Genomic DNA, 25,556 nt, shown 5'->3' with positions numbered 1-25,556 from the left:
AACAGAAACTTATACAGCGCTTAACTAAGTGCCTAGTACAGCTCTCAACACTTTTCAAGAATTAATGTCTTGAGTCCTTTAGAACAATACTATGAAGTAGGTACTACTGTTGTCATCCTCTTCTTACAGATGAAGAAACAGGCACAGAGCGGTTGCATAACTTTCCCAAGGTCACACAGCTATCAAGTGGCAGAGCTAGGGTTTGAACAGAAGTAGCCTGGCTCCTGTGTCCAAAGTTAAACCACAAGACTTTAATGCCTTCATTTTCTTCATCTGTGAATCAGAACTAATGATATTAACCTTACTTGCTATGAAGACCAGCTAAATGAGGTGTTTCAAAAGTTTTTCGAAAACTAGGAAACATTATTTAAATACAAGGTTATTATTGCTTTTCCTGAAAAGGAATGACTGTCCACTAGAATGTCCAGTGGTCAAGATTTCAACAGTACCCTCTCAATTCCCTTATGAACATAAATAACAATTATGCTAATGGTGTACCCACTCTTTGATCAGGAATTCTAACATTTCATAAAGAATGTAACACACAAAGAAAGCCCACTGCATGGGAGAACATATTTGCCAATGCTATTTCAGATAAGGGTTTAATCTCCAAAATTTACAGGGAATTCATACAACTTAACAAAAGGAAGATAAACAATCCAATAAAAAAACGGGCAAAGGACCTAAATAGACACTTTTCGAAAGAGGACATACAGAAGGCCGAGAGACACATGAAAACATGCTCAAAGTCACTAATCATCTGAGAGATGCAAATCAAAAGAACAGTGAGTTACCATCTAACACTTGTCAGGATGGCTATCATCAACAAACGACAAGTGCTGGCGAGGATGTGGAGAAAAAGGAACCCTCGTGCACTGCTGGTGGGAATGCAGACTGGTGCAGCCACTGTGGAAGACAGTATGGAGTTTCCTCAACAAATTAAAAATAAAACTCCCATTTGACCCAGTAATTCCACTTCTGGGATTGTATCCCAAGAAACCAGAAACACCAATCAGAAAGGATATATGCACCCCTATGTTAAAAGCAGCACAATTTACAATAGCTAAGATTTGAAAACAGCCTAAGTGCCCATCAGCAGATAAGTGGATTAAAAAACTGTGGTCATCTACACAATGGAATACTATGCCGCTATAAAAAAGAAGGAACTTTTACCATTTGCAACAGCATCGATGGAACTGGAGAGCATTATGCTAAGCGAAATAAGTTAGTCGGAGAAAGATAAATATCACATGATCTCACTCATATGTGGGATATAATGATCAACATAAACTGATGAACAAGAATAGATCCAGAGACAAATGGCAGGGGAGGGGGGTTAGAGATCAACCAAAGGACTTATATGCATGCATATTAGCATAATCAATGGACACTGGGGTGATGGGGCTTGTCCTCAGGGGTGGGAGTGGCCAGGGGGTGTCAATCAGGGAAAAAGGAGACATATGTAATACTTTAAACAATAATTTAAAAAAATAAATGGGAAAAAAGTGATTAATGTCATTACTAGTATATTCTAAGAAATTAAGATGATTTTCAAAATGCAAAAAAATAATGTAACACATTATTTCATTTCATCATTACAAAAATTACAACAGCACTATGATATATTAAATGTAAATACACTTATTCTCATTTTACAGAGCAGAAAACTAAGGCTTGTAGGGTGATTTTCCCAAAGTCACACAGTTGATAATTAGAAGAATAAGGCTTAAACTCAGACACCCCTTCAAATTGAATCCCTTTAAATTTAATGCCTCATTATAAATAGTGCTCTATTAAATGTCACCTCCAAAAATTAGAGGAAGGAAGGAAGGAAGGAAGGAAGGAAGGAAGGAAGGAAGGAAGGAAGGAAGGAAAAAAAGTTATTGTTCAGATTGGGAAGATGAAAAATATTTTGGAGATGGATGTTGGGTGCAACAATATGAATGTACTTAATGCCACTGAACTATAAACTTAAAAATGATTAAAATAATAAATTGTATGTTATGTATATCTTACCAGAATAAAATTAAGCAAGAGAGAGAGAGAGAGAAAGGAAGGAAGGAAGGAAGGAAGGAAGGAAGGAAGGAAGGAAGGAAGGAAGGAAGGAAGGAATAGTTTGTAAATTTGTCACCATGCAACTCTGAGGGTATCTTAAGAACCAATTTAAAAAGTTTGCTTTGAGTCAGCAAAGACATCCACAAGGAAGGCAATTAATTACTTTGACTTTTTTTCCAGTTGAAATATTTAGTATAAAAGTGCTATGTGGACTCTAAAGAACAATATAAACAAAACAAACAGACTCACAGACACAGAGAACAGACTTATGGTTGCCAAGGGCTTGGGGGTCTGGGTTAAAAAGGTGAAGGGATTGAAAAGTACAGATTGGTAGTTACAAAATAGTCATGGGGATATAAAGTACCACATGGGAAATATAGTAAATAATATTGTAATACCTATGTACGGTGTCAGGTGAATACTGGAAATATCAGGGAGAACATTTTGTAAAGTACTATGTAGTATATGATTGTCTAAGCATTATGCATACACCTGAAACTAATACAAAATAATATTGAATGTAAACTGTAATTGAAAAAAATCAGAAGAAATGCATAGAAATGCATAGACAACTGACATAAAATAAGGAAACTATGCTCAGACTTACTACATTTATATGTCAGTATTTTAGTGTGTGTTTTTTTAAACATATTTTTATTGATTTTAGAGAGGAAGGGAGAGGGAGAGAGAGATAGAAACATCAATGATGAGAGAGAATCATTGATCAGCTGCCTCCTGCATGCCCCCTACTGGGGATTGAGCCCGCAACCCAAGCATGTGCCCTGACCGGAATCCAACCCAGGACCCTTTAGTCCACAGGCTGACGCTTTATCCACTGAGTCAAACCGGGTAGGGCTTTAGTGTTTTGGTTGTTTTTTGTTTGTTTGTTTGTTTTAGTTTAAAACAACTGAAGCATAATATGGAGTTAATTTAATCAAACATAATATTTACTAAAAATATTTCATAGTTAAAAAAAAGTGCTAACAGCTCATTGTAAGAATGTGGACAGTAGAAAATTCTAAAAACAAAAAAGAAGCAAATCATCCATGTCTTACATGTGATGTTTTGATGTGTTTCTTTCCAACTTTCCTTTGTCGTTTGTATCCTTTTAATCTTTTGTATCTTTTTAATAGGACCTGTAGTCTAAGCATTTCCATCTACACAGATGCCCATGACCTTCTAGCCAGCAGGCGGCGCTCTGCAGATGCCAGCCAGCCTCTCCGGACACCATGTCCATTCAGCTCCAAAGAGCCCCAGTGGTCACTAGAGGGCAACGTCCGTGCGTTTACAGATTCTTCCTGGGATTAGCTCCAGACAACACATTATGCCTAAATGGAGCAAAACACCCCAACTCCTCAAAAACCAGCACATCTAACAACCAAAAGCATGTCTTAAGCACCTACTTTTGCATGGTCCTGTACTAGGTACAAAAGTGGTCAAGAAGCATAAGCCCTGGACACTCAGCAACATTTTCTCTCATTCCATCCTGGAAATGAAAAAGGTTCCTGCATCCTGGGTCACAGAACTCTGCGTTTTTCTTAAAAGTTGGGTCTATGGCTTATTCATCTTATGCTTATTTCATTTATTGAACAAACATATAATTAAAACTAAGAATCTAGAACTGTGCACCCAATTTGGCCTGTAGTGTCTTACTTTCAGATAAGGAAAAGGGCTCAAGATGCTCAAGATAACCCATTCCTCCCTGCCACCCTCCTAGCCAAATACTCCTCTCATATCTACTTACCCCGAATTACTCTGGACATCATTATCTGGCCTTTTCCTAAGAGATGTCCCATGGCTTAAACACTTCCTATTTCTCTAACCATTTCAAACCAGAATAATTCTTGGGGGTCCTGAGGAAATGATTCTCCCCAAGCACAATTCCCCTTCTTAATAATTTTAAGGTAAATTGCTTACATGAACCTACGATGAAAAGACCTTAGAAGAGGCAGCATTATGTGTGCTGGTGCAACCTGGGGAGGAGGTAATGAAAAGTGCAGTGCCTGTTTACATCTTTATTGCCCCAAGAGCAACAGGAAGGCTGTGTTCCCATGCCCACCCCCCATGGGAGCTGGAATCTGGCTAAGGCTTGATTTAAAACTCTCTCATTTTTTTTTCCATCTAAACAACTGTTAGTATCACAGAGGACCCAGGGAATTCTGGAAGAGACATATTGCTTAAAGATGAGGGCTTGACTCTCAATTTTTGGATGATCCTAAAGCTAATGTGCATGATATGACAGTGCCTCATATCCGAAAGGATCATACAGCTGAATAACTTGTACTGATTATATCCCCTAGGAAGTCTCTCTAGGCCAAGCATGCCAAACTCAAAGGCGAACACGGGCCAAATAAACAAGGTTTAAGTTTCTGTGGCCCACAAAAAAACAAAAGCTTCAATTTTCATAGAAACGTAGCTTTATTCTGATAGAGACATGCTGAATACAAAGGGCTGAAATAAATGAGTCATCGTTAACATGAAATAATAGAACACTTTAATAAAAATTAATATTTTTCTTGAACATTAACTTACCAGACACTGAATAACTGCACAAATGAATAAGCGTCACGCAAATAAACCTATTTTTCTTGTTCTCCAAAAGCGAAATATTTCCTGTTGCACACACCAAACAAGTCAGTCCAAGACTAATGACATGGCCATCGGCTGCTAAAATATTTGCTGCTAGTATTAGTGGAGAGAAATGGTGCACCTGCGCATAAGGTGCGTAAGGGAAATGAATGCAACGTGATTATAGTAATTAGTCATTAGCAAACGTAGTTCGTTATTAGTAATTATGTATAAAGGATATTGTAAAAATTAAGTTATGAAATTTTTATTAAAATGTTTCTTACATACCGTTATATTGGCTGGGCTGCAAAAATATTTGTTGTGGGCCTCATGTGGCCTGCGGGCCATGTGTTTGACATGCTTGCTCTAGGCTAACTGGACAGGGTTCATGGATTTCCCTAGGCCCCACTTCATTAAAATAGGAAACTCTCACTGCTAAATGACCATCTCAGCACATGTCTCTACATCAGGGACAGCAAACTAAGGCCCACTGGCCAGACCTGGCCCTCTGTCTGTTTTCATATGACCTATTAGCTAAGAATAGTTTTTACTTTAACTGGTTGGGGGGGGGGAAATCAAAAGGATAATAATATTTTGTGACATGTAAAAATTATATGAAATTTTCACATTTCAGTGCCCATAAATAAGGTTTTACTGGAACACAGCCATTCCCATTTGCTTAAAGTCTATGGCTGCTTTCAGCCTATAATGGTAGAGATAAGTGGCTGCAATAGAGACCTTATGGACTATAAAACCAAAAATATTTCCTATATGTCCTTTTAAAGAAAAAGTTTGTCAGCTTCAGACCTATATGCACTGAATGTGTGAACACGGCTAACATTTCTGTTATTCTCTGCCTGTCCACACCAAAGCTGTTGATTCCTCCTTTAAGTGGAGGAAAGCCCATCTGCCATTTCACACAGTTCCACCTGTTAGTCTTATTAATTTGTGATAATGAAGACACTAGGCCACTGACATCTGCCACTGGACTTCCAGTATTAAACACTAATTGTTCAGGATCCTTAGCCAATTTATCAGCACATTTAAGTACAGTACTAATTTAGTATCTCAGGCTTTGCTTGGCAGTACGGATATAAAAGACCCTGGCCACTAAGGATTTAAAATCTGATTGGGGAGGTGAGATATACCCAGGCAAATCCCTTAAAGAACAATAAAATGATACTTATATATGTACTAGAGGCCCGGTGCATGTAATTCGTGCAGGGAAGGGGTTTCCCTCAGCTCAACCTGCACGCTCTCCAATCTGGGACCCCTCGAGGGATGTCCGACTGCTCTCTCACAATCCAGGACTGCTGGCTCCCAACTGCTCGCCTGCCTGCTATCCTGATTGTCCCTAACCGCTTCTGCCTGCCAGCCTGATCACCCCCTAACTGCCCTCCCCTGCAGGCATGGTCCCCCTCAACTGCTCTCCCCTGAAGGCCTGGGTCCTCCCCAACTGCCCTTCCCTGCAGGCCCGGTCGCCCCCAACTTCCCTCCTCTGCCAGCCTGGTCACCCCTAGCTGCCCTCCCCTGCAGACTTGATCGCCCCCAACTACCCTCCCTTGCAGGCCTGGTCCCTCCCAACTGCCCTCCCCTGCTGGCCATCTTGTGGTGGCCATCTTGTGTCCACATGGAGGTAGCCATCTTTGACCACATGGGGATAGCCATCTTGTGTGTTGGAGTGATGGTCAATTTGCATATTACTCTTTTATTAGATAGGATGTTCCTCTTTGTGAGGTACTCTTAGAATAAATGATGCTAGGCAAGTATATGAATGGTTGATAGCATGGTACAAACATATGAGTACATGTTTAATTACAAATCTACTTTATATATAACTATACTAATAAAAGGGTAATATTCTAATTAGACCAGGAGACCTTCCGGACATCCTTCCGGACAAAGCCATGGTGGCGGAGCTGAGGCAGAGGTGGTTAGGGGTGATAAGGCCAGGAGGGAGGGCAGTTGGGGGTGATCAGGTCAGTGGGGGGGGCAGTTGGGGGCAATCAGGCTGGCAGGGGGGGCAGTTGGGGGTGAGCAGGCTGGCAGGGGGGCAGTTGGGGGCAAGCAGGCCAGCGGGGGGGGGGCCGTTGGGGGCAAGCAGGCAGGTAGGGGGGGCAATTGTGGGTGATCAGGCCGGCAGGGAGTCAGTTGGGGGTGATCAGGCAGGCAGGCAGGTGAGCGGTTAGGAGCCAGCGGTCCCACATTACGAGAGGGATGTCAAACTGCCGGTTTAGGCCCTATCCCACAGGACATTCCCCAAGGAGTCCCAGATTGGAGAGGGGGCAGGCCAGGCTGAGGGACATCCCTTCCCCCAACCCCGTGCACGAATTTCATGCACCGGGCCACTAGTGGAATATAAAACTTAGAAGTCATCAAGTCCCATTTCTTTAACTTAAAGAAGGGGAAACTGGTGCCCATAGAGGTCCCACAGCTGGTTAGCTGAGAACCAAGACTAGAACCTAGGTCCCTGGATCCCCACCTCAGTTATATTTGACTTTATCACTTCAGATTCTCAGGCCTTTTAAAAGAACAAGTAAATAATGCTTAAAATTAAATATTTACTACATTTAAGCCATATTTTGAACCTTCCATTTCACCTCTGTTGACAGTCTAGTAAAGAAAAGATGCCAACTTCTGATTGTCCTGCTCTTCTGTGATGTTTCCACCAATCATTTAAAGTGGAAGCAGAAAAGATAATGAAAATCTTAAAAACCTATTTTGATCACCATTTATTTAAAAAGAAATAAGCATTTCCCATATGTTCTCATGGAGAAACTACTGTAATTTTGTTTTTACATTTTATATTGTTCTTAAATTGTGTTTAAACTATTTCTTATAACAGAGGCCTGACCGTGGTATGAAATTGCCTGACAATAAAACCACCACCAAAGGGAAAAAATAAACCTCGAAGAGCTTAAAGTTGCCTGTAGTTATTCTACTTATATATAGACAGCATAAAGAAATAAGTGAGTCACAGGGACATATTATTATCACAGCAAATTCTTCCCAAACGGAAAGTACATTTTTTTACGTGTTGCATTTCTCATTTCCCCCTATTGCTTTCCTATGTAACTTTTAACTATCACCGCTGGTCAATTGGTTCAGACCAATTGACAATACAATACTAAAAGAGTCATAAAGAAGTGAAGTTTAAAGAAGGATACCTTAGAAACATTTTAGCTCTTCCCTTCCCATGAAATTTCAGCTGTTATCAATCAATGCATAACTAAATGTTGGCTCTCAGGGGTGGGCAAACTTTTTGACTCGAGGGTCACAATGGGTTCTTAAACTGGACCGGAGGGCTGGAACAAAAGCATGGATGGAGTGTTTGTGTGAACTAATATAAATTCAAAGTGAAGGAGCAGAGGGGAGAGCAAGAGAACCGGATAGAACAGCTGGATCCGGCCCGCGGGCCGTAGTTTGCCCATGGCTGGAACCAGAGCTCAATTCTCTGAATCTAAGTTGCTGAAATAATTTGAGGCTTTGAACGCTGATCCCACAGGTCTGACCAGGTAGTTCTGTCCTCCTCTTTAAAGGAGCTGTGAGTATATAGCTTCGAGGGCAGGAGGTCAGGACTATAAGAGAGGTGGTATAGGATTTTCCAGTTCTGATAATGGCAAACTAGCCTGTTGCTGATCAACTCTCCTGAAATGAAAAGCTCGAAAACCTCTTTGAAAACATCAGAGAAATACCAAGGCAGTAAGGATGTGAGGGGCCAAAATCCTGGAGAGAAGGGAAATGCAGAGGTGAAGCTGTTATTTAGCATCATTTTCCCCCTCGAGGCATTTCCCAAATTTCAAGCAGCAGCACGGAAACTAAGAGCTGAGCACAGCTTCTAGCAGTTTTAGGAAAAAGGAGGACAATAAATGGAGGTCAGAGCCCACCAAGGAGAGGAGTCCAGGTAAACAATCCAGGCTTTCAGCTGAAATGCAAAAAGAGGCACATCCTGGTAGTAGGGGTGCAGAAATAGACCCATTCTCACTAAGACCCAAGCCCAGCCTCCAATCTGCTCCAGCCCTGATTGGCTTACAGTCACCTCCCAACTCAGGGGTGGGCAAACTTTTTGACTCGAGGGCCACAATGGGTTCTTAAACTGGACCGGAGGGCCGGAACAAAAGCTTGGATGGAGTGTTTGTGTGAACTAATATAAATTCAAAGTAAAGGAGCGGAGGGGAGAGCAAGAGAACCCTCCGCTCTTTCGGCTCTGCGGGCCAGATAGAACAGCCGAAAGGGCCGGATCCGGCCCGCGGGCCATAGTTTGCCCACGGCTGTCCCAACTGCCTAAAAGAAGCAAAAGCTAATCTTTTCTGGAAGATAATACTATCCAGAGCCTCAAATTATTTACAGTTCTTTGTATTCAAAATCGGGTAGTCAAACAAAAATTGCCTCTGATACCAGGAGACAAAACTAAATGACCAAAAAACAAGGGAAGAAAATATATAATAGAAACAGACTTAGAGAGGTTCCATATTAAGGTTACCAGAGAGGAATTTTACAGCATATTGGAACTAATTCAAGAAATTAGATGACAAGATGGAACCAAATGGAAATTCTAGAATTGCAGTATACTATAACTGAAATTAAGAAGTAAATGGAAACTTCAGAAGCAGACTAGACACAGCTAAAGAGAGGATTAGAGATCTGAAAATGGCCAGACTGAATACAGTCAGAAAAAAGAATGGAACATACAGAAAAGGGAGTAGGAAATTTGTGGGCTACAGTGAAATGGTGAAATGAAATTGTGCTTAAAATAGTTTTCTGTAACAGAGGCCTGACCTTAGTATGAAATTTCCTGCCTCAATAAAGCAAAACAACCACATGGGGGAAAAGCTTGAAAAGCTGAAAGTTAACCTATTTATATGTAGACATAATAAAGAAGGAGAGGAAAAAGAGAATGGGGCAGAAGCAATATTTGAAGTTGTATGGTTGAGAACTTTCCAAAATTGACTAAATCTTCAAGCCACAGATTTAAGAAGAGCCGTGAATCTCAAGCAGGAAAATACAAAGAAAACCACACCTAAATGCATTATAGTGATGCTGCTGAAAGCCAAAGTAAAAGAGAAAAAAATTTTAAGTCAGTCAAAGAGAAAAAAAAATCAATAATTTTAAAGGAGCAACAATAAAACTGACATCTGACTTCACAGCGGAAGTCAGAGAACAATACTTCAAAGTGTGAAAGATAAGAATGCCAGCTTAGAGTTCTATGCTCAGTGAAAATATCTTCCCCTAAATTACATGAAATAAAGACATTTTCAGACAAAAACAGAAAATGTATCTCCCTTAAATGTACACTAAATGAAATACTGAAGGGCATTCTTTGGGCAGAAGTAAAATGGTCTCAGATGGAGCCAGAGAAGCAGGAAGGAATGGAAAACAACAGAAAAGGTAAATACAGGAATAAGTCTAAATCTAAATGTAAATATGTAAATGTAAAGTATATAAAAACAATAAAGATAATATCCTGTGGGGTTTAAAATATAGAGAAGATTAAAATGTAGAATAACAATAACCAAAAAAAAAAAGGGCAGAAGAGAATGAAAATGAAGTTAAAGTGTTCTATTATCCTTACACTAGAGGCCCGGCACACAAAATTCAAGTGTGGGTATGGTCCCTAGGCCTGGCCTGTGATCAGGGCCATCTTCCTTGGCTGCCCACAGCTGGCTCCGCCCCCTGCCACCACCCACCCCCAGTTCCTGTTTGCCATTAGGCCATCGGAGCCTGACTGTCAGGGGAAGAGACCGAGAGGTCGGCTGCTCGCTGGCCCCACCCCCACTGCGGGTCACCTTCTGTGTGTGGGGCGACTGGTGGGGTGGGGGCCTTGGCCTAGTGCCACTCATGTCCCCTGACACCCAACCCTGGTTCCCCATTCGCCATCAGGCGATCGGAGCCTGCCAGCCGGGGAAAGGGACCGAGAGGTGGTCAGTGCGCCTCATAGTGATTGGTCAAGTGGTCGTTCTGCCATTAGGGTCAATTTGCATATTACCTTTTTATTATATAGGATTGTCTGGGAAGTAGGAGAGTTCCAATTTATAGTAAATTCCAATTAATCAAGGATACATGTTGTAAACTCTAGGGTAGCCCCTAAAAGAATACTAACAAGAACTTGTATAATTAACAATATGAAGGGATGGGGAATAAAATAATTAAATATTTAATTAATTTAAAAGAAGGGAGGGAAAAAGGAGTATGAAAGGTGATAACAATAAAAACCAAATAAAAAGATGGTAGATTTAAATCCAAATATATCAGCAAAATTGAGTTTATTATGTCTGTGTTACAGGCCAAGAACCTGTAGCCAAATTACAAATAGCAAATACATTTGTGTAAAGTCACTCATGTTTTGTATACCTGCAAAAATACCAACATTGATAAAGATAACTTAAAACTCAATGTGGCGACATTCATGGCATATAGGTTAATGGGCATCATCAATGAAATGAGTAAGATTACTCAAGGCACAAGAAAACTTGAAATGCTGTGAAATTTTACAGCTCATATAAGAAAGAAACTTGAGCCCTGGAAGGCATGGCTCAGTGGTTAGAATGTCGGTCCATGCCCGAAGGGTCTCAGGTTCAATTTCCGGTCAAGGGCACAAACCTGGGTTGCAGGTTCCATCCCTGGCCCCAGTGGAGGCAACCAATCGATGTGTCTGTCTCACATTGATGTTTCACTCTTTATGTCTCTCCCTTTCTCTCTCTCTTCCCCCCTTCCCTTCCTCCCTTCCACTTTCTCTAAAAACCAATGGGAAAAATATCCTTGGGTGAGGATTAACATAAAAACACACCAAAAAACAAAAAAGAAAGAAACTTGATAATGACTTTCTAAAATAATCCTAAACATGATAAAAATCTTAAACATTTATATGACATTACTAATAATGAGTTAAGAAACTGAAAGAAACTTTTCTAACCTGTCATTAATAAGCTAATCTTAATCAAGCATGATAAAAACTGGCTTATCTTTCTAATTTCTCTATAGAAAAGGATATTTCCAAATCATTGTCATTTTAAGAGGAGACAAGTAAGTATGAAGCCAAAAATGTTTATGAAAACAAGTATGATAGATATATATCAGGCAGTTAATAGATATCATGTTATTTTTCTGGATTTTGCGATGTTTGTGGAATTTATCAACTTATTTATTTATTTTTTTAAATTTAATAAATTTTTATTGTTCAGATTATTACAATTGGTCCTCTTTTTTCCTCCCATAGCTCCCCTCCACCAGGTTCCTACCCCACCCTCTGCCCTTACCTTGCCCCCCCCAGTCCTCATCCATAGGTGTACACTTTTTGTCCAGTCTCTTACCACACCCCCACTCCCCTTTTCCCCCAAGAATTGTCAGTCCACTCCCTTTCTATGCCCCTGATTCTATTATATTCACCATTTAATACTGTTCATCAAATTTTTTATTCCCTTGGTTTTTAGATTCACTTGTTGATAGATACGTATTTGTTGTTCATAATTTTTATCTTTATCTTTTTCTTCTTCTTCCTCTTCTTCAAGAATACCTTTCAGCATTTCATATAATTCTGATTTGGTGGTGATGAACTCCTTTAGCTTTTTCTTATCTGTGAAGCTCTTTATCTGACCTTCAATTCTGAATGACAGCTTTGCTGGGTAGAGTAATCTTGGTCGTAGGTTCTTGCTGTTCATCACTTTGAATATTTCTTGCCATTCCTGTCTGGCCTGCATAGTTTCTGTTGAGAAATCAGCTGACAGTTGTATGGGTGCTCCCTTGTAGGTAACTGTTTTTCTCTTGCTGCTTTTAATATTCTCTCTTTGTCTTTTGCTCTTGGCATTTTAATTATGATGTGTCTTGGTGTGGTCCTCTTTGGATTCCTTTTGTTTGGGATTCTGTGCACTTCCTGGACTTGTAAGTCTATTTCTTTCACCAGGTGGGGGAAGTTTTTGGTCACTATTTCTTCAAATAGGTTTTCAGTATCTTGCTCTCTCTCTTCTCCTGGCACCCCCATAATTCTGATGTTGGTACGCTTGAAGTTATCCCAGAGGCTCCTTACACTATCTTCATATTTTTGGATTCCTTTTTCTTTTTGCTTTTCCGGTTGAGTATTTTTTGCTTCTTTGTATTCCAAATCTTTGACTTGGTTCTTGTAATCCTCTGGTCTGCTGTTGGGTCTCTGTATAATATTTTTTATTTCAGTCAGTGTATGCTTAACTTCTAGTTGATCCTTTTGCATATTCTTGAGGGTCTCGTTAAATTTATCGGCCTTTTCTAGGAAATTCTTGAAAAACGTTATAACCGTGGTTTTGAACTCTAAATCCAGTCATTTACTTTCCTCCATTTCCTTCATTTGTGGCCTGCCTCTTTGTCTCCGCATTTTGGCTGCTTCCCTGAGTTGATGGAGTGACTTTGTGTGCTAGGTGTCCTAGCAGGGCCCAGTGGCTCAGCCTCCCCAGTTACCTGAGGTGGACACTCTTGGTGCACCCCTTTGTGGGCTGTGTGTGCAGTCTTGTTGTAGTTAAGCCTAGATTGTTGTTAGTATCACTGGGGGGAGTTGACCTCCAGGCCAATTGGCTCTGAGGATCAGCTGTGTCTCCACTGGGAGAGCTTCTGTGCCTCAACTTATTTAAATTTGTAATTTATTGTGATTTGTAAATCTAATATATGATTTCTAAATATTTTAATACATTCACTTCTCTACCTAACTTTCTATTCATAATTTTATTTTTTTCTAAAAATGATTTTATTTATTTTTTGTCTTATTTTTTAAAAATAAGTCTTTATTATTGCAAGTATTACATATGTCCCTTTTTACCCCCATTGCCCTCTCTTCCCCCCTCGCCCCAAGCCTTCACCACCCTATTGCCTGTGTCCTTGGGTTATGCATATATGCATATGAGTTCATTGGTTGATCTCTTCCCCCTTCCACCCTCCCCTGCCTTCCCTCTGAGGTTTAACAGTCTGTTCTCTGTTTCTATGTCTCTGTTCATCAGTGTATGTTGGTCATTAGATTCCACATATGAGTGAGATCATGTGATACTTATCTTTCTCTGACTGGCTTATTTCAGTTAGCATAATGCTCTCTAGGTCCATTCATGCTGTTTCCAAAAAAAGCACCCCCAAACAGTCCTCCTGAAAACTGGATAAGGTCTTATCATCAAGAGTTGAAATCAGTGTTCTTACTGTAGTCACTCTGTTAACCATCAAAGGAAATAAATATGATTTACAGACCTTAACCCAATATTACAGGTGCACAATAAGGCCTACCAGAATTCATTCATTTTTTTTATTCCTTTTTTCATGTATCCATCCATTTGAGGCAGAATAGTAAGAAGTTTGGAAAATTCCTTGGCAAGTGATGGTGAAACAGACAGACAGCTGATTCAGACTGGCCTCATCCAGCACCCTGACTCGCTTGCTTCCTTCTCCCTCGAATGTCAACTCGCTTAAGCATAAAGCCCGCAGGACAATGAGGTTCTGATAAGCATCAAATAATCTTCAGAACAAAGCCTCAGGTTTATTGACCACAGAGACAGAGTTTTGGTTAAACTAGAGATAACATGCAGGCTTTAGCTGTGTTTCGGCTCCAGGCCCAGAAAAGCAGCAAAACCAGATGAAGCAATGCCATGTTGGCATCAGGACCAGATGCAATGACCAATAACCCCCTACCCTAGCACTGACCAATCAGTAGAGATCACAAACCTCACCCTATATGCTCATTTTGATGAATCAACATATTGAAACACCTGGAAAGCTGATGATTATTCTATTGAGATCCTCCCCTAAAATTCTTGCCTTTAGAAAACAGATAAGAACACTAAGACAAAGGACCCAGTACACACACTCTTTGGAGCACATCCAGACCTTCTTTCTTCTGGCATGTATCTTTGTTTTCTTTCTCCTAAGCTCTAAAGGTCCCCATGAGACTTGCAACCAGGGGAACAGCAGACAGAGGCAACTGGTCCTGGACTAACCCCCTGAACCTGTCTCCAAGGGTCCTTCTGTTTCCTGAGTCCACATAGCCCAACTGGCTTACTTCTTCCGCCTCTGTGACCTTCCTTCTAAAAGGCCAAGGCAGCTCTCTGAGCAGCCCATTGGATTATTCTCTTCTTTTGCTTTGCATGTTAAATAAACTTCCTTGTGCTAGAATTTGTGGCTCTGAATTCTTTCTTTGCCAAACTCAAGAACCAAGGACCCACATCACTGCTAACACATTCATGTATTCCATGAACACTAACCAAGCACCTACTATAGGTTAGAAACTGTTCTAGTGCCAGAGAAGTGATAATGAATGACCTACCCTCCTATTTGTGGAGAGCTTGTATCCTAGTGGTGGAAAACAGACAGTAAACAAGTGACCAAACAAATGAACAAAATAATTATCAAGAAAATAATACTGGATATTTACCTAGAGAAATAAAGATAAACATCCATATAAAATTGTATGTGAATGTTCATGACAGCTTTATTAATAATCATCCAAAACTGAAACAAACCCTAACATCCATTAACTGAAGAATAGATAAACTGTAGAGTAGCCATGCAATGGAATACTACTCCATATTAAAAAAAGAACTACTTATATGTGCAATAACATGAGTTGAAAGAAGCCAAACTCAAATGACTACATACTATATGATGTTATTCATATAATATTCTAGAAATTACTAGAAGCCAGGGTGGAGGAAGGGGATAGACAATCAAGGACATGAGAGAATTTGGGGGATAATGAAAATGTTCTGTATCTTGATTGTGGTGGTAGTGGTTTTATGACTGTATAAGTTTATCAAAATTCATAGAAATGAAGACCAAAAATTTACTGAATGTAAATTATACTCCAATCAACCTGAAAAAAGAAATTGGGTGATAAAATAGTGTTGGTCATTCCTTTGGTTTGAGTAGCCAATAAAGACTTCCTAAAGAAGGTGACCTTTCATGTGTAAAATGAACCAGCAGCTTCTTAGCAGTTTTGATGAAAATCAAATCATTTTAAGTAGCAGCAAGAATTTAAAAGATGACTGTAATAAAAAAATATCTTGGGAGGTAGAAAAAGAGGAATGGAGAATTTTTTTTCTCTTATTCTGCAAAACATGTTTTAAGAGAGAATTTCTGCAAACCCCACATACCAGGAGGATTTACAAGTGCAAATATGCAAATTTAGTCTATTTTCAAAGGATGTTATTGACAAGCACAGTTCAAAAAAACCTCACCAGGGAGGCTTTTCAGGCTATGGTCTATGTCTCATGATCAAGTTTGTGTGGTTTTTTTTTGTTTTCTTCCATACATATTAAGTTACCAGAAATGATAATTAATCACATAAAAGTCTAATACTTTAGAAGATAATATGTGAGAAACAAGGTCAAAGTTCTTTGCTGCCCTTCTCTCCACAGCAAAATTGAAAAGGCTCCAATTAAAAGAGCCTTTCTGGGAAACCCCACTTCCATTGCACCTGCCCTCTGAACACTCTCAGAGTCTGCCAGCAGCTGTGACAGATCCATCACTATAGGGAGACAGGAGTTGAATTTCCTTCCAGAGAGGCAACATATGCTTCAGAAAAATCATAATATGTAGAAAGTATGAATTGGTAGCTCATGTAATCTCTCCAACAGAGGAAAAAGAACTTAAATTGTCTTCTCTCCCATCTGACTGTTTCTGAGTTATATCCTTTTATAATAAACTGGTAATCTAGTAAATAAAATGTTTCTCTGAGTTCCATGAGCCATTCTATCAAATTAATTGAACCCAAGGAGCGAGGATTCTGGGCCCCTTTGATTTATAGCCAGTTGCTCAGAAGTATAGGTAACAACCTGGATTTGTGACCGGTGTCTGATGTCAGGGGGAGGGGGTGGGTGGGTGTTACAGCCTTATAGGACTGAGCCTTCAACCTGTAGTATCTGATGCTATCTCTGGCCAGATAGTGTCAGAATTAAGTTAAATTCTCAGATAACCAGCTGGTGGTTTAAAAAATATATATTTTTATTGATTTAAGAGAGGAAGGGAGAGGGAAAGAGAGATAAAAACATTAATGATGAAAGAGAATTATTGATTGGCTGCCTCCTGCACGACCACCACTGGGGATTGAGCCTGTGCCCTGACCGGGAATCGAACCATGACCTTTTGGTTCATAGGTCCACGCTCAACCACTGAGCCACACCGGCCAGGCAACCAGCTGGTGTTTTGAGCATTGCTTGTTGGAGATGTGGGGAACCCCCCAATTGGAAATTGAGTCTCAGAACAACATTTTCAAGGGTTTGAACTTTATTTGTAGCTATTGGACTTTATCATTTAGTTACTGCTCAAACATAAACCACGCTGTATTTATTATCCTCTTACTAGATGTAAAGTGGGTCTGGGTGTTGTAGAAGACAGAGATCCCATGGAGCTTCCCATATGATTAAGGAAGTAGAAAATACATCTCTTAAAGGGACCTAGTAATAACAAGATAGGATCGTTTGGCATTTAATGAACAGGTAAAAACATCTTGGGAAGGGGGAAAATCAGTGAAAGAAAAGATCAGGGAATGCTTCATAGAAGAAAAGGGATTTGGAGTGAGCCTTGAAGGATTGCTAGGGTTTGGATAGTTGGAGGAAATAAAGCCTGGCCATCAGGGAGGGGAAAATGAAGTCAGGGCGGGAAGAAGTCAGGTGGCACATATGTGAGACAATGAGAAGCAGACTTTAGCTAGAGCAGCGTTTGTTCTGGTGAGTCTTAGTATAGGAAGATAGACAGACTGGGAGGTGGAAGAGGACCTGGCCAAAGAGAATGGAAGGATCAGACAGAAGTTCATAATGCAGACCCAGAAAGTGAACTCCACATGCATTATTCAGAAGGTCTCAAAACCTCATCAGTGGAATGCCTAAATTCTCCAAGCCTGTGGCCGGTGATTTTATTGTGCTGCCTGGTTTCTTCTCTCTTCATTTTTGGGTATCTTCCAATAGAAAATATTTTTAAAGACTGGAAGAGCTTGTGTATCTGGGAGGCATTTGATATTTGCTTATTTGAGGAATTCCTGATATCCTCAGTGAGTAAGAGTAGCTAACATGGATCTTAAGAGATTTGGACCCAAAGGCATATAGCAAACTCTCTTCTGTGGTGTCCAGTAGAACTTTCTGCAGTGATGGAAATGCTCTGTATCTGCACTGTCCAGTAGTGCTACTGAGCACTTGACATGTGCTTTGTGTGACTAGAGAATGAATTTTTAGTTTTATTTAAGCTAAATTTAAATAACTACAGCCCTAGTTGGTTTTAGCTCAGTGAATAGAGCATCTGTCTGTGAATTGAAGGGTCCCAGGTTCGATTCCGGTCAAGGTCACATGTCTGGGTTGCAGGCTTGATCCCCAATAGGGGGCATGCAGGAGGCAGCTGGTCAATGATTCTCTCTCATCATTGATGTCTCTCTCTCTCCCTCTCCCTTCCTCTCTGAAATCAATAAAACTATATTTTTAAAAAATAACCACATGTGGTTAGTGGCTAGCATGTTGGGCCATCCAGCTTTAGGTGTCAGGAAAGGCTGAAAACTACATTACCTCATAAATCCCTGGCAATAAATTCAAAGAATATGTACTTCAAGAAGTCTGCATAAATGTAACATTTTCCGATTTCTTTACACATTCCAAATCACAGCAGAGAGGGAGCTTATGAACAGTCTTCCATGGGATTGAATAAGGACCACATCCCAATGGAACTGCCACATCTGTATGTCCTTCGGATTCATTCTGCCAGCTCCATTCTAGCAAAAATAACACTGCATAATAATACTGAAGCAGGCACAACGTAACTTGGGCATTCCTAGTATATGCTGCCAACCTTAAATCCAGCTTTAACCTTTATGCTTACTGGAAAAGAAAACACAAACTTTACTTACCCTTTTCCTGCTGAGGGTCCAATTCAGGTCTTAAATTCCATTACACAATACTGAGGCACCTAGTACAGAGATGGGTATCTAGTAGGAAAGATCGTTATGTAAAAAATATATCCATCCATCCATCCATCCAACCATTCACCTATCTATCCAACCATCTGTCCACCATCTGCCCATCCACTTATCCACTCATCCACTCATCCATCCATCCATCTTCTCACCCATCTACTTATCATTCCATCTATCCAATTATCTATTTATCCCCAGAATATATTCACTGACTCGCAAAGAATAGCTTTTCTCTCATTTACCCAAATAATGAGAGCTTAATAGACAGGAACAAATAAGAAACAGGTGATTGCATGATACATATTTAAGAGCATGCTTTCAGATAAATTCCAAAAAATGGAGAAGAATAATAAGAATGAGAAGAAAAAGTATGCATTAATGAACCATAATTTTAATTGATAAATATTTATTGACCACCCATTTAGTACAAGGAACTATGTGAGGCACTGTGGAAGATACAAGATATATAAGAAATCCCTGTCCTCAACCTTCTTAATAATCTACTTGAAAGGTTAAAGCAATGAATATATAAGAAGCTAAAAAAAGACAAATTAGTGAAATATTTCAAAACAGCAAGGTGAAAGATGTCACAAGATAATTTATGCCTCAGATAATAAGTCTCACATTTAGAAGAGGGTTAGGAAATCTGGGCTAGAATTGTCCAACTTAGGGCTTTAAGGAGGAGGCTTGAACCAGATTCCAACTGACAGGCAAAAGGAAAGATTAAAAAAACCTCATAAGATTTTAAAATTTGGAGGGATCTTTGAAGTAATCTAGCTCAACTCTACTATTTTATGGATAATTCAACTAAGGTCAGAGAGTTAAATGACTTGGTCTGACTCCCTCCTAGAGGAAATAATGGCAGAAAAAGGCCTCAAGTGCAGTGCTATCAATGCCCATTCCAAGCCATACATTACATGGAATGGGGAGTGGAATCTTCTATTTAGGAAAGGAAAACACATCCTTGAGAGTGGGTGAGACACAGCATAAGTAAGGAAGCAGAGCCAGGAGTTCAGTATAACCACCGTGTATGAGGACATCAGTGTGTATGTAAAGGAAAGAAAGCATGGAAGGCGAGAGAGGGCAGGGACTAATATGAAGGCGTTTGAGTGCAAATCTGCAATTGGTTGGCCATACGAAAACCAGAATTCTGGTCTCCGGGACTTCTTTGAAGTCTCCCTTTGACACAGTGGCAGCAGTAGAGACTTTTCTAGAAAAATGTTACTCTTTCCATGTTAACAAAGACTCAAGTTCATCTGGAGGGCTGCAGAAGGGAGGTTGGGATAAAAGTTATGACATTGCTGGTCAACCTACAGGGAGCAGGGATGGATGATTATTACAGTGTCTGTTCACACTTCAGAAGGCCTGATTCAGTAGATTTAGGGTGTGGGCTAAGAATCTGTACATTTTTAAGTTCCCCAATGACTGATGATCATAACGTTTAGAGGGTCTTCTGGTTCACCCATTTTACCAATCTATCCACTACAGACTACCACTTTAGAAAACTCTTTGATAATATTTACTAAGTATATGACTCTTATTATCTAGCTATTCCACTCCCAGGCATATACCCAAGAGAAATAAACACTTGTATACCTCAAAAGGCATGAATAAGAATATCCAGAGCAGGTTATTATCAACTCTAAACTGGAAACAACCCAATGTCCATCAACATTAGAACGGATAAATAAATTGAGATATATTCATACAATGGAATACTACATGATGATTAAAAAGAATAAACCACTGCTATGTGCACCAAGATTGATGACTATCACAAACATTATGATAAGCATAAGAAGTATGATTCCATTTACATCAGATTAAAGAACTGGCAAAAATAATCTATGATAATTAAACTCAGAATAATGATCGTCTCTTTATAGGCGTAGGTATTACCTGGAAAGGAGCATAAAAGAAACTCCTAGGGTGCTGGGACTGTTCCATATCTTCATCTGGGTTGTGGTTATGTTGTTATACAGACATGTGTACAAATATATCGAAATGTACACTTGTTCAGTTTACTGTATGTAAATTATACCTTATTGAGAAAAAATAGATATTGTGTATGTGTGGATATATATATATTTGCCCTGCTAACCTCATGAGGTTGTTATAAAGCTCCAACATCTTTTAAAAATGAAATCAATAGCCCTAGCCAGTTTGGCTCAGTGGCTAGAACATTGGCCCTCAGACCGAAGGGTCCCAGGTTCGATTCAGGTCAAGGGCATATACCTCACTTCAGTTGCAGGCTCAATTCCAGCCCTGGTCAGGTTGCGTTCAGGAGGCAACCTACCGATGTGTGTCTCTTACATCGATGTTTCTTTCTTCGTCTCCCCCCCTCCCTTTCACTCTCTCTAAAAGTCAATTGAAAAATACCCTTGGTGAGCATTAACAACAAAAATGAAATCAATAGATAAATACACTCTTACATTATTTAAGTAGCTCAATCCCTATTCTTGTTGAACTAGGTAAGATGCACTACCTGTGATTCAGATGATCCATCAGCCTTTTTAAGCCTTAGCAAAACACAAAAAGTTAGTTATATGAAAGCTAGTAGTAATGTCTGGACTTGGGAAGGATGCACAGTAATTAACTATAAACTCACTGAAAATACAATAGAGCTGACAAAGCGTGCAACCCAGCTTGGAAAGCGCTCTTTTGCTGATGGTGAATTTGGTCTGCTTTGAAACTCTGGGGAGGGATTCTGTGCAGCTACATCTTTACATCCCACGCCCTCACTTTCCGCCCTACCCCCCAACCCCACCCCCACCCCCAAAAGACAGTAAACATCATCTGTACCACTGACCTCACAACCCAGAAACAAAAATCTCATCTTCCCATCAAGAAAATTCCCCTCATCTTGAGGTGTCCTCGGCTGTTGGTAACGAGCCCCAGACCTTCTGCCTGCTCCAAAGTTTGCCTGCTCTGAATCAATACTTGAGACTACCTGTGGTCATTAGTACCTTGTGGGCAAATGTTCCGGGTCACAGAAGGCTGGAGGTGAGGAGCGGGAATGGAGGGACCCTGTCCAGCCGGTGCGATGTGCAAACCTCATTTCTGGGCTGTTCGTTTTCAATCTTTGAAAATATCGTGTGTGCTGAGCAGTGTACTTCAGTCAGCTAAGAATAAACACCTGTCTACAAACACTGATAACATTATCTTATTTGTCCATTACTCAAAGCCAGATCACCTGAGGACTATTTGTTCCTCTGCAAAATGAGAATCCAGCACCACATGTATTAAAATGTGGGACATGTTCTTTAGAGCATACATTTTCAAGAGCTGCTTCTATGCCTTTCCTGGTACGCTTTCAAATCCTTAGGTATCTTGAACACCATAACATACAGTTGATTTTAAAATAAAAAGTTCTAAACAGACTGTCAAATTACAGCAGTAAGGTTAGGGAGAGGTGGGGGAAATAAGAGATCAAACGAAGGACTTATATGCATGTATATAAGAGTAACCAACGGATGCAAACCATTGGGGGGTGAGGCATGTGTGGGAGTGGGGTGGGGGGGGCAATGGTAAGATATGTACACATAGAATACCTTAATAAAAAAAATAAATAAAAAATAAAATAAAAAGTTCTAGTCTTTGGTTCACTCTACCAATTTTTCTTAATTTGTGATGTGTCTGGAGTCTATTCATTAGTGTGTCCAGTTTCTAGAGCTCAGAAATACATAACATGCATTCAGCAATTTATGTGAGCATCCTGCAGGTATTTCCTGCCTGGTTAACTCAAACAGGTATTCAAAGAGTGAGTATGAACTTTTAAGAATGAATAAATAGAAATTGTTAAGCAGTAGGTTCACGCAAGCAACGCAGTTCACAAATATGTATATTTCCCAGAATACAACATCGTACTGACTCCCCGCCCCAAACACTCTAAATGCTATGTATCTGGAAGTACATAATCCAAGATACTAAAATTCAAAATCAGACTTGAATGGAACTTTCTCAAGAAAAAAAAAATCCAATAATGCTTCATTTCACTTAAGAGATTGTTAGAAAAAACAGCACACAAACTGTTCAGTTACAGAGAGCCAAATACAAAATCAGCTGTGAGAAAAGTTCAACTGAGGAAAATGAATTTCAAGGAAACGCCACTCATTTTCTCCTGTTGGTCATTTCTGAAAGAATATTTTGAATTCGAAATGCAGTGGGGCTTTTCTGAAGATTTTAAATTGCTTCTAAGAAACATTTGCCTGGGGTTTAAACCCTATTAGTTGTGATTTTTTTTTCTTAGTGGACAATTAATTTTGCAGGGGGGAGAAGTTAGGGAAAAGCCATACTAAATTGATTTGTGTCCAGAAAGTGCACCTCCAATCTTAAGCTAATTATTTTTCTTTATTGCCCCCCTTTTTTTGCCATCCATTCCCTTTCCTTTCTTAAACCAACAGGTGAAACTCCAGAAGGAACCCCCAGAACAAAAAACATGCCCGGAAGGGAATCTGAGTTTGAGTAAAACTTCCTTTTCTGCAAACAGCTCTGTCTGTCCCAACGTGGTAGCTCGTTTACTGAGGCATCCACCACGCTCAGAGAGAATGTAACTGTCCCCCTGTACTTACCTGTCTGCGGAGAGAGCCGTGAGTGTGAAGACAGACACCCCCACCGAGGTAAGCTGTATAAAGGGGATCAGTTTGCAGCCAATCCTGCCAAACAGCCATCTGTCAGCCAGGTACCGGCTGGCATCCACGGGAGCACAGGTTACCAGGAGGAGTAGGTCTCCCAAAGCCAGACTGGAGATGAAGAGGTTTGGCACATTTCGCATGGACTTCACGGTACAAAAGATCTTGATCAGGGTGATGTTGCCAATGAGGCCTATCAGAATGATGACCCCATAAATTGCAGGGATGACATAGAGGATCCCCGGGTGGAACCAGTCCTCGTTCATGGGGAGATCCATACTGTGATTAGAGATGTTGCAGGACATGTTCTGAAGCCAGCAATCATTGAGAGCCATCCTCTAGATTCTTTCCCACCTAAAAAGTGTCCTCAGCTGCCGTTCCTTTAACTTTTGATTTTGCAGTTGGGTGAAGATGAGGACAAAATCTCTGCTAAGCTCCTTATCTTCTTTAATAAAAATACTCTGAGTACATATAGACTATGGCATCAAAACCCTGTCACTATTTTGATGCTGGTACTGCTCTGGTCTTCACATGAACAATGCAATACAGTTCTAAATTCAGTCCAGAAAGGGCTTAGAATTAAACCCACTCTGTATCAACTCTTTCTACCTCCATTCCGATCTGAGTCTCCCTCGCTGCAGTTAACTAAGAACTTTTGGTCTGCTATTTTCACACGGCATTTCCTGTCTTTCCTGATACTTAGACCCTGAAGGTTTAAAGTGGGTAGAAAAAAACGGCACTGAGAAAGCCTCACATCCTATAGGCAGGATGCTTTGTACGTCACTGGCTTCACCAGCAAACGGCAGTTCTGCTGAGCTGAGACTCTGAAGAGGAACCAGGGCTACTTATAGACAGAGAATGCCAGCCCCCTGCTGGACACTTCAATCACTGCCCAGCGCCTACTCTCCACCAGCAGACTGCGGTTCCAAAGCCCACAGGGCTTTAACAGATACCTTTGGCTTTTCACTCAAGATGCAGCACTTCGGTAGGTATTTCATGTGTTGCTAGCCCTTCGCAAAGGCACTGCAAATCTTTCTGATGCTATGCTCATGAATCCAGATGGAACTCATATCTGTTTTGTCATCTTTTCCAATACATTAGAATGACGTGTTAAATAAGGTTGCTCTCAAATGAGGTCTGTCTCTAAATGAAATGCACGCAGATGCGCAGGGTGTCTGTGTGTAAGCTGTCCCAGTCAGCCTTCCCACTGCCTTTTTGAACGGGGGTACCAGTGAGGAAAAATAGGCACGGGACTCATGCCTTAAACCTTCAGTAACTGCCTCTGGGAAAAACCAGAAGCAGAACACACACATGTTCTTTCCTGTGGCTTTGCCAGGCCATCCTCATTCCCTCTACCAGGAGAAATTAAATCAGGAGCCAGATGTATTCTTAACTCTGAGATCTTTTCCAGAAAAATGCATCTTTTCTCATTGGACCTAAAAATGACATGAGTTGCCATTTTGATGCAGTTATTTACTGAATGCTTGCCACGTTTTATAGCAAATTTCCTCTTAAGTCCTGAGTGAGAAATGTACTGTCAGAATACTGAGGAATTAAGGTGTGGAAAAAATAACAGAGTGGACAGGGTGCCAGGAAAGGCTTTATTGAGGAGATACTATTAGATTGGAGCTTAGACCGTTAGCCAACAATTTATAAATACATTACAAGGGTGTATCTTCAAGATGTATGTGGAACCAGCTCCTTCGCAGGAACATCACAGGAAGCAGTTACTAGAAGATGTTGCCATTGAGGGTTTGTTTTTTACAGGGTCCATAGGAATAAAAGAACTTGCACTTATCACCATGCCAGGGCTCAGCAAGAAAACCTCCAACTGCGTTGTCATGGAAATTTCCAGTGGGAGGTTACAATACTGAAATGGTTGATATGCTCCTTCCATAAGTCCAAAGGACCTGTGCTCCTCTCAGCCAGCCGTGGAGAGTTTGATGTTGCACTCCTGGAGGGGAAGAGCTTCTCAGTGGAGTTCAGCATCACCAGTAATGAGTCAATAACCATGAGCCTAGTGGTGTTGATTAGTTGATAACAGTATACACAGAGTGGCCAGATTATTATAATCTCTGAACGCATAATAATCTGGCCACTCAGTGTGTGTGTGTGTGTGTGTGTGTGTGTGTGTGTGTGTGTGTGTGTATACACAATAGAGGCCCGGTGCATGAATTCGTGCATGGGTGGGGTCTGGCCAGCCTGGCCAGGGAGAGGGGACATGGGCGATTGGCCGGCCTGCCTGCTGGTCGAACTCCTGGTCGAGGGGATAATTTGCATATTAGCCTTTTACTAGTGACCCGGTGCACGAAATTCGTGCACATTAAAAGGGGATTAATTAGAGGAAATAATTTAATATTGCTATTTGCCATTTCTCTATAATAGAAGTGTCAGAGATGAAAGAA

At 40.5% G+C, this 25,556-nt stretch overlaps 1 protein-coding gene across 1 annotated transcript in view; it reads right to left on the bottom strand.

Moving 5' to 3' along the window:
- The window catches only part of GRPR (gastrin releasing peptide receptor), a 34,147-nt gene extending 10,302 nt beyond the window's left edge, over positions 1–23,845 (bottom strand). Inside the window, exon 1 of the mRNA XM_080653917.1 lies at positions 23,092–23,845. Within this exon, the coding sequence (XP_080510043.1) occupies positions 23,092–23,486 (395 nt within the window). The 5' untranslated portion in view covers positions 23,487–23,845. The remainder of the gene's footprint in view (positions 1–23,091) is intronic.
- Between the last annotated feature and the right edge of the window lie 1,711 nt (positions 23,846–25,556).

Source organism: Plecotus auritus, assembly GCF_963455305.1.
Source record: "Plecotus auritus genome assembly, chromosome: X".
Taxonomy (NCBI): domain Eukaryota; kingdom Metazoa; phylum Chordata; class Mammalia; order Chiroptera; family Vespertilionidae; genus Plecotus; species Plecotus auritus.
Note: the sequence above shows the minus strand (reverse complement) of the source record. Positions and strands in the feature narration are given on the sequence as shown.